This window comes from Pygocentrus nattereri, chromosome 27, assembly GCF_015220715.1.
Source record: "Pygocentrus nattereri isolate fPygNat1 chromosome 27, fPygNat1.pri, whole genome shotgun sequence".
In the NCBI taxonomy this organism is placed as follows: Eukaryota; Metazoa; Chordata; class Actinopteri; order Characiformes; family Serrasalmidae; genus Pygocentrus; species Pygocentrus nattereri.
In genome coordinates this window covers 26,583,505-26,593,199 of record NC_051237.1, presented here as the reverse complement: position 1 = coordinate 26,593,199, position 9,695 = coordinate 26,583,505, and the positions used below count along the sequence as shown (strand labels likewise).

The window sequence follows — 9,695 nt, the reverse complement described above, 5'->3', positions numbered from 1 at the left end:
TTTTATCATCTACAGCATTAAATAACATTGAAAGACTGTCTGTGAGGGACGAGGCTGAACACCAGGATCTGCTGGCCGTGATCTTTGGGCCCTCAGGCAGCGCTGCATTAAAAACAGACATGATTCTGTAGTGGAAATCACTGCATGGGCTCAGAAACACTTCTGAAAACCACTGACTGTGAACACAGTTCATCACTGCACCCACAAACGCTGTTAAACTCTAAAACACAAAGAAGAACCCAAATATAAACAGGGTCCAGAAACGCTGCCACCTTCTCTGGGCCTGAGCTCATTTAAAATGGACTGAGGGGGAAGATTAAAAGTGTCCTGTGATTCTGGGCTTTCAAGTAGTAACAGCTGTGATTGGCCATGTCTTGTTCAAAGGCAGCGACAGTGACGGATCTTTTAAGTGACGTTTACTGGGTTTACTGTGGTTATTTCTTTCTAAATAAAAGACTGACTGCCGTGTTTTCTCTTGTATTTTCCTGTCAGTACAGGTTTTTGAGTAACTATCCCAGTGCTGGTGATGATTTAGGCATGCGGTTAACCTGCAGTCCAGCTGAAACCTGAAGGTGAGTGTATGTGTGTACCCGGCTGCAGTCTGCAGTCACGAACTCGGCGGAGAAAATCCGTTCGTTGGGGTGACTCCTCCTCCTCATGTCATCGTAGCGCTGCCGACACTGATCCACCGAAATATCGGCGATATCTACAGAACAGAACACATTCTGGAATAAACACAAAAATTTGGACCCTTTTCAGTGAATACAGGGGGCCTGTTTTCTCCCACCTCTCCAGTCACTTAAGGTGTCCCTCAGAGCTCCATTTTAGGGCCAGTTTAATTCTCCACATACGTGTTACTTTTGGGCCATATTGTTCAGAAATATACTTAATTTCACTGCATATTCTGACGACACACAACTGTCTCTGCCTTTGAAGAACGGCAATGGCTCTGCAGTAGAGAGACCAAACACTTTTGTCCTCAAGTTCTAAGACTGGAAGGCTAATATCTTTTGTTACACCTTTTCATGAGAAAGTCAGATTGTCCGGTTTGTATCTCCTGATCTGACCAGTGACTACCTTGGAAAATTAGCTGTCTTGGGGTAAAACCTCAGGGGAACACCTTGGAGTGACCATTTCTCCACAGTGGTCAAAAGCAACTTTTTTCCCCTCAGAAATATTAAGATAAAACTATTTTTGTCTGACCTTGGCCGACATGTCTGACTCATGAGATCATCTCATCTCAGGCAGACTCCTGTTGGGTTACAGGAGTCTGCCTGAGATGAGATGATCTCATGAGTTCTCAAGTGCTTCTTGGAGTCAGTCATTTCTCATTAGCACGGCTACAGTTTATCCAAAACGCTGGAACTTAAACATACAGTGGCAGGCCTCGGCAGTGTAACGCCAACATGACGATTTCTATTATTCATCTCACAGAAATCCACTGAAATCAATGACTTCGCTCGCAGAAATTCGCTGGCAAACGCAAGCGTGACTGGACCTTGAGACAGAGGATAGAAGTGGACGGAGGTACTGAAAGAAAACAGAGTATTTACCTGCACACACCAGCTTGCTGATGTGTCCTTTCCTCCACTTCAGCAGGTCTCCTCCTTTACCGCAGCCCAAATCCAGCACGGTCACGTCCCTCCGCTCACGCTTCACCTTCTCCACGATCTCTCCTGAACACAAAAGCTCTATTACAACATGGCCTTTCAGCCCGACTCCAGGAAAGTGCTCCCAAACTTGTTTTAGTCTCCACTGCCAATACCAATTTCCAAATTCCCACTCTATGCCATTTTTCCTGCTCCAACACGCTGGACTCGACTCATGGGAGTCGACAACTAACCGAATGAATCAGAACACGCACAGCAACAACAGTAGCAGCCACCGTGAATTCTACATTTTGCTTGCACTCAAGTCCGCGTTCACAGATAAACAGAAACCACAATCAAGTGGATTAAAGATTCCTGATTTCTCTCATTTTTCGAATTATTTGTTAAGTGGCGGATTCTGAATTCAAAATTTCCGCCTTTTTGTTTTCCCTCGTGCCAAAAAACAAAAAAAAGTGATGCTTAACATTTTGTGGCCGAACTGCTTTAACGTACAAAATCTCAGCGTTTCCCTTTTAACGGATTTCAACTAACAACAATCTTTAATGAAACCACATATTGAGTAAAAGAGCATTAAGTAACTCAACATTCCGGTTCTAACCAGCATGGTCACGTCTTTACTCTGGGTGAAGAAGGTGGCATTACCACCTCCAGCCTCCGGGGTGAGCTACGAGCTGTTCTGACTCCTTGAGGCAGGAACAAGTATAAATGTTAGAGAGACAGGAAACAGGAAAAAGTTGATTGGATTCCAAAAATTTATGCTGTGTTCAATCGTCTCCTTTTCCAGGAAACTGGAACAGGATTGTTTGTTTTCTTTTGTTAGAACCAATTTCATGTATTTAGGATGAAATGTGTTGGTTTTCTTTGTAGTAGCTGTTATTCAGATTCAGATTCCTTTATTGATCCCAGGGGGAAATTGCAGCCACTAATATAATAAATACTAATAATTTAAGACAATATAGAGAATTTACAGTATGTACACCGGATTTAAGTACTTAAGAATATAGTACGGTGGCAGTGATATGAAACATCAGGTATAAAGCAGCTACAATTATTTAAATTATTTAAATTAAGTTAGTGTCCCTCTGAGTTTATGTCCAGTTCAGCTTTTGGTAGCTAATGTTCCCCCCTTAGATAAAGGCAGCAGATCCAGGGGTCCATGGACACAGGGAACCGTCACTCAGGTTTGTGGACGGTGGAGCGGAGGGATGCCAGACTGTCTCAGAGTGCTGCCGTGTCTGTGTGTCCTTCTGGTTCTCTCCTGTTAGTTAAGCTGTCATAGTCAGATCTGCCGGAGTCGTTAGCCACACTCTGGAAATGTTTACATTCCCTGTTTATGTACAAACGGATAGAACAAAACTGATTCCCTCTCCCTGCTTTCTTTCCGAGTATACAATCACCCACATGTCCGGCTGGACACTGAAGGACGACTGACTGCTGAGCCCCCCTGCTACCCACTTCAGACCAGCTGCCCACGCCCAGCTACCACCACCTAGCTGCCCACCCTACACTGATGTTCTCATAGACTCCCAGCTATTCCTACTACTAATACTACTGCTATTAATATTAGTAGTATAATAACTCTGTAGGTAGTCTGACCAGAGGAGGACGGGTCCCCCCTGGTGAGCCTGGTTCCTCCCAAGGTTTCTTCCTCAGTTCTGAGGGAGGTTCTCCTTGCCACTGTTGCCCCTGGCTTGCCCACCAGGGGGGTTTCTGTACATTCTTACAGTCCTGTTGAAACTTTGTCTTTTCCGAAATTCTGTAAAGCTGCTTTGGGACAACATCCGTTGTAAAAAGCGCTACAAATAAATTCGATTTGATTTGAGTTTTTGCACACACAATTGTTGTTATTGCACATATGAACAGTTTGGTATTGAGTTTCGTGAGTCACACACTGAGGGAGGAGTTATAGAGTTTGATGGCCACAGGTAAGAATGACCTCCTGTGGCGCTCTGTGGCGCAACAACTCATGCAAACATTCCTTAAAGTTAAGCTGTACGGAAAAAACGCTGAGAATTTTCATCACAGTATGAGGCCCTCTGGGAAATCCCAAGAAACAGAAAAACATACTCTATTATTTAATAAAATAACAAAGTAACTTAACATACAGGCAATAAACTGAGCCAACTCATTTTAAGTTGTTACTGCAAACACATGCATTCTCCAGCTCCTGCTGGCGTGGGTTCGTGGCCGTTTCTTCTTTTTATACAATGCACACAAAACCGATAAATGTGCACGAATGATTCAGGAGCTCCAAAGCCTCGTTTATGTGAATTGTGTATATTGTAATTATGCAAAACGAGCCATTTTTTGGCATAATACCTTTCTGACATTCAGCTACAGGTGCCTGAGGGAAACCATTAACTCATGCAAACCTTCTGTAAACTTCAGCTATGCAAAAAAACACTGAGAATTTCCATCTGACAGTACGTTGCTCTCTGGGAAACTCCAATAAACAGAAAAACTGCCCTGCAGTAACAGAAACTTAACAGAAAAAGGAAACAAACCACTTATTTACAACTAAACTAGTCCTCTTCAGCTCCCCAGCCGTCTCAAAACAGGGATTATCGCCTTGCTCGTCAGTCATCGCTGTTATCCCATTACCTCTCTCCAGCTGCCCAGGCCTTAAAAGCTTCCTTTACTTGGCCTCATAGCACAAAACTAAAGCAGCGGACTTCAGACGCCAAACACCGCGTTGACTTCTCTTAAGGGGAAAACACATCTTTTCATTTTTCACTGAATTATTGCTCGCTCAGGTACTTTTTAACAGCTACCTGCAAAAAAAAACAGAAAGAGCTCATCTTTTGTTTGATTTCCAGTCATAACAGTATGTTCTTTATTTTTCAGATGTTTTGTGGAGATTAGATAGAAGATTATTTGCATAAGGAAGGAGAAAGTCAAAGAAAATTAAGTGTAAAAACCAAAGTTCAAAAACCGATTAAGAGCTACAGACAAAATAGAACCCTAACAACCACCTGGAAGACCTGGTAGACGCAAAAAACTGCCCCCATAAGATAAACAGATCTTCCAGATGAAGCTGCCAAGAAGACCCTACTGAGGAAATGTGCACTAGAACACCAAAACTGGACATCTGAGAAGGCTGTTAAGACAAAACCCGGTAACTAGGACGACTCAGGCCGTGAAAAATAGAGCCTCCTGAAAAGAAGAAAGAGTAATAAAAAGTGCTGGCAAAGTAAATACTGAATACCAAAATACTGAAACACTGAAAAATCCTCAATACTGAACACTGGAACATCTCATACTATATGCAGGTGTTGAGGCATTCTCCAGGTATGTTTTGGTTTGTCCATCTGAATTTTCGTGACCAAATCATAAGGCAAATTATTCAGTAACTGCATGAAATAAAAGTAAATTTTTATTTTATTTATTTATAAAAGCTCCTCAAATTACCAGAACGTGTTTTATGATCTCCACATTTCACTACACGTTCACGATTCACTGCTGAAGGCCAAAAATCTCTGCCGCTCTTTGTGTTGTTCTCTAAAAGTGATGTTTCCAGAGCAGATCACTGAAGAGACGCCGTCTGTTTATAGTTTAGAGCCCAGATTTGGGGAAAAACGGCTCGACTTTCAGTAGAAAAACAAAGTTCAGCTTCTTTTATTATAAGGGTTTAAAATGACATCACCGTCTATTAGACTGGAGAGAAGAGCTACAGCCTCACACGACGCCCAGCTTCTGAATGGAGCTTATGGAGTATGAACGTTATGAAGAACATGACCGAGTGCGGTTTGGGACCACCGGTGGTCCCGAGGAGTTGGAGAGGTTAACCACTTAAAGCTGCACTGAGAGAACCCTGTCATGAGTTCAGTAGGAACGTTCCCCCACCACTCCGCACAATAACTCCACTGTTTGGAGACAATATGTTCTTTAGCATGTATGAAAGTCTCTTTAGCGCAGAACCCTCAAGAGTTCAGTAAATTTAGGCCTCACCGGTTCATCTGAGGTCCCGTAACAGTGGCGATTTCTCTCTGATGACACGTAATAGACGCAACAGAGCACCTTTCAGCAGTGCCACCAGTCACATGCTGCAAGCCCGCACTGAATCATTCAGGACAAAACGTCTTCGGGCCTCATACGGTCAGTGGAAAGCATTAGAGAAGCGCTGTTAACATGATAAATCACACGTTAAGTGAAATATCTGATTTACAGCCCTTATTCCAGACCAGCCAAGTCATTTCTGGTGCCTGAATGTTCCTTCTTTAGTTTTACGCTGGAGCTATGAGGCCAAGGCGGTTATATTTATTTATAAAACACGCTTAGAGTGACCGACCTGCTGTAGAATTCAGTAAGAGAGAAACATCAGCAGACGCGGTTCAGAAGAGCTGCACTAAAATATCTGCGTTTACTTCTCCCTTCAGAAACACTTTCTGTTTCTCTGTGATGCCAATCCAGGGTCATCTCACCCCAGGTCGCGTCCCATTTCTTGTCTTTACCCCTACCCCTTGTTTTGGAGTGTTGCCCCTTGTTCCTGAGCTACAGGGCAGTGGTTGAGATCTTCCCTCTGAAATGAGACCCTCTAATAAAGAGCTCCACTTCATTAACAGCTACTAGCGCCGCTCTGTAGGCGACCCTGCCCGTCTGCAGGGACAGCAGAGGAGGGGAAAGTTCAGCTCCTCACTGCTGGGCTTTAGTTACATTTAGGGATCAGACGCCTTCAAAGAGGGGGGCAGTTATTTATTATCACCCCCCCTAATTCTTCAGTGATGTGAAGCTGAAGTCAGAGATTCTCCAGATTCTTGCTTGAATTTTCCCGTTCCACCTTAAATGGAGCTGCAGTTGCATTCTGGTGCCTCAGGCGACAGAACTGTTGGACTATTTAAGGTGGAACGGGAAAGTTAGCTAGATACCGAGACGTCAGGAAACTACTAGCAGATTTTATGCTTGTTATGAAGAAAATGACCAGAACACACAGAGACGATGTTAATCTGAGAGAAAACGATAGTTATTAGATTTTTTAACAGAGTAAAGTCTCACATTTGTGGGTTTCTCTGGTCTCTTGTTCTCCGTCTTGCTGGTTTTTCCTCTTTTCCTCATATCTCTCCGTTTGGAGTCTCTGAAAAACCTCCGTTTGGAGGGTCATGTAGCTCCAACACTTCACCCCACCCATCTATCTCAACTAGAATCAGGACGCCCCACCCCCTGGACGTGAACGCTCAAAACAGAGCACGGCTGTGTCTGATCCACTCAGACCAGCACACCAGTGTTACTGCAGTGCTGAGAATGATCCACCACCCAAACAGTACCTGCACTGTGAGGGTCCATGGGGGTCCTGACCACTGAAGAACAGGGTAACAGAGTATCAGAGAAACAGATGGACTACAGTCTGTAACTGTAGAACTACAGAGTGCAGCTATACAGTAAGTGGACAGTGAGCGGAGAAACGAGGAGGTGGTCAGAATGTTCTGCCTAACCAGTGTACACTAATGTGCTGGTATTTGTGACATCACAAAAACAAAATGGCCAGGTTTGGTAGCTTAGTTTCCTGATAGGGACTGTATGCAGTCGGGAGTGGACGATTTGTTTTAAAACCTAATGTTTCCATATTAAAATCAAACCCTTACTTCAAAAAGACACAGGCCCTTTAACGGAGACCGAGGCCCATTTAGACGAGTGAGGGTGAGGGAGATAAGCAGATCTGGACCGTGTCTCACCGATGAGGGCGCTCTTCATCCAGTTGTTGAAGTTGCGCATGTGCAGGATCCTGCTCCTGCTGCGCTCCACCAGGCCGCACTCCTGCAGAGCGTTGTAATGAGTCGCCACCTTCTGACTGTGGCCTTCTCCCGTGTCCTGCAGAGAAAAACACCAACGAGACGGAGTTCCTTCAGATCACCGACCCCCAGCAGATCAAACACACGCGCAGAAGGCACAAACATGAGAAAAGCCAAATCGCATCAAATCACTGACCTGAATCAGAACATCTACAGGTGAGGAACAAAAGAAATAGTCCCCAAAGAAAACTCATTATTCCAGATTTTCCACTGTTTTCCATCATCAACATTCCATATGAGCTCAGAAGACTCGTGTAGGTTCTCTGGTGGTTCTGGATGGTAAATAAAGTGTCTATATCTGTGTTGTAGTCATGGCGACGCCTGGTTCCCATCACCACCACTGTAAAGACGTCTGAACCATTTCGCTCGGAACCGTTCCGAACTGCTCCATAAGAACTGAATTACTGAGATTTTGAAAAAACGGTAGAATTCCCCTTTAAATAAACGAAGAGCGGTCTCTTGAATTTGCCGTGGTTCTGTACACTCTCAGCAAAAAGGGTTCTGAAATAGGGTTCTTCCACTCAGGCCAACTGTGGAACCCTTTTTGGTGCTGTAACAATTTTTTACTATTACAAGTTTTCATCACTGAGAAGAACCTATTTATGCATTTAATGCTTCCTGGTTCTACACAGAAGCTCTCATTTACTGAAGAACCCTTTCAGAACCATTATGTTTAGGAGAAATCTCAGCATCTCCTCTCCTGTTGATACAGTCAGGATGAGTCAGACGCTGATATACTTTACACTTTACACCGTTTTATTCCTCCTGTTCTTTAAATTCTGTCCAGAATTATTGAGATTTTCTACTTTAGAGTTTATGATTATGTGTAATTATACGTCTCGCTACTGATACACTGCAATTTACCTCAGATCAATAAAGGCAGACAGACAGACAGGCAGATAGACAGACAGGCAGGCAGGCAGGCAGGCATACACACAGGCAGGCAGACAGACAGACAGGCAGATAGACAGACAGGCAGATAGACAGACAGGCAGATAGACAGACAGGCAGGCAGGTAGACAGACAGGCAGGCAGGCAGACAGACAGGCAGGCAGGCAGACAGACAGACAGACAGAGACAGGCAGGCAGACAGACAGACAGACAGACAGTCAGATAGATAGTCAATCAGATAGGCAGACAGTCAGACAGACAGGCAGGCAGGCAGTCAGACAGACGGGCGGGCAGGCAGTCAGATAGACGGGCGGGCAGACAGTCAGATAGACGGGCGGGCAGACAGTCAGATAGACAGGCAGACACATAGATCCATAGACAGACAGATCCATAGACAGACAGATCCATAGACAGACAGATCCATAGACAGACAGACAGATCTATCCATGCACCCAATCTGAGGCAGAGGGACACACCACACACTCTGACTGAATAATAAACGTGTAAAACCCGAACTGGGCGGGTCAGAAAGACTAACCAGTCTTTTAGGAGGTGATCTGAACTCCTCTGGGTCTCCTTCATGCCTCCTCTTCAGTGAGGGCGGCGAGGACGCGGGCGCAGACTGCTGCTCTGCTGCGACAAAGCCTGCAAAATAAAATTAAACACACCCACAAAAATCACACTTCATAAGAATGTGCGCTCTTTACCACACGGACACAACCGAACCGAACCGAACCGAACCGGAGCCAATCTGACCGCACAACGGCGTTTTCGCCCACTTCTTATTCGAACTTTCCCGGTCCACCTTAAATGGTGCAGCAGTTCCATTCTGGCCTCTAGGCTTCACGACGCGGATGCACTATTTAAGGTGGAACGGGAAAATCCGAACAAGGCGCTGTGAACACGAAGCCGACTTCAGCCAGAAAAGTGGGATTAGCGCGAATCAGGCGCGACACCAGACTCGGACTTTCAGTGGACAAACACCGGATTTCATTTACTCCCGCGGACAAACAGTAAAACTACAAAAAACCGCATTAATCCAGCAACAACAGCGCACCACTCACTCGAGTTTTCCGCCATCTCGCTTCTCTGCTCCTCCTCAACATCGCCGCCTGCTGCTGCGGCAGCGCTAATACAACCACACGTCTGACGTTACAAAATAAAAGTCCTCGCATGACGCGTAAAATAATGAATCGCGCTTATTTAACGTGTTAAATATATTTCATATTTTATTAGCGTTAATATGTCAGCTTTCCCTACTACCATGTTGCACCAAAACACTTGTACAAACCGTTTAACGGGTAGACATACATAGATGTAAATCGTATAAATGCGTGAAAAAAAACAATGCGTAAAAAAAATTACAGCGTAAATTATGAACAAAATGATCGATTTGCATTTCGCAAAA

General features: G+C 44.5%; 1 protein-coding gene across 1 annotated transcript in view; it reads right to left on the bottom strand.

Moving 5' to 3' along the window:
• The window catches only part of rnmt (RNA (guanine-7-) methyltransferase), a 17,433-nt gene extending 8,013 nt beyond the window's left edge, over nucleotides 1–9,420 (bottom strand). The window contains exons 1-5 of the mRNA XM_017716922.2: nucleotides 9,352–9,420; nucleotides 8,826–8,932; nucleotides 7,280–7,415; nucleotides 1,554–1,676; nucleotides 591–706 (exon numbers count right to left, since the gene is read on the bottom strand). Of these exons, the coding sequence (XP_017572411.1) occupies nucleotides 591–706; nucleotides 1,554–1,676; nucleotides 7,280–7,415; nucleotides 8,826–8,932; nucleotides 9,352–9,367 (498 nt within the window). The 5' untranslated portion in view covers nucleotides 9,368–9,420. The remainder of the gene's footprint in view (nucleotides 1–590; nucleotides 707–1,553; nucleotides 1,677–7,279; nucleotides 7,416–8,825; nucleotides 8,933–9,351) is intronic.
• Nucleotides 9,421–9,695: the final 275 nt, after the last annotated feature.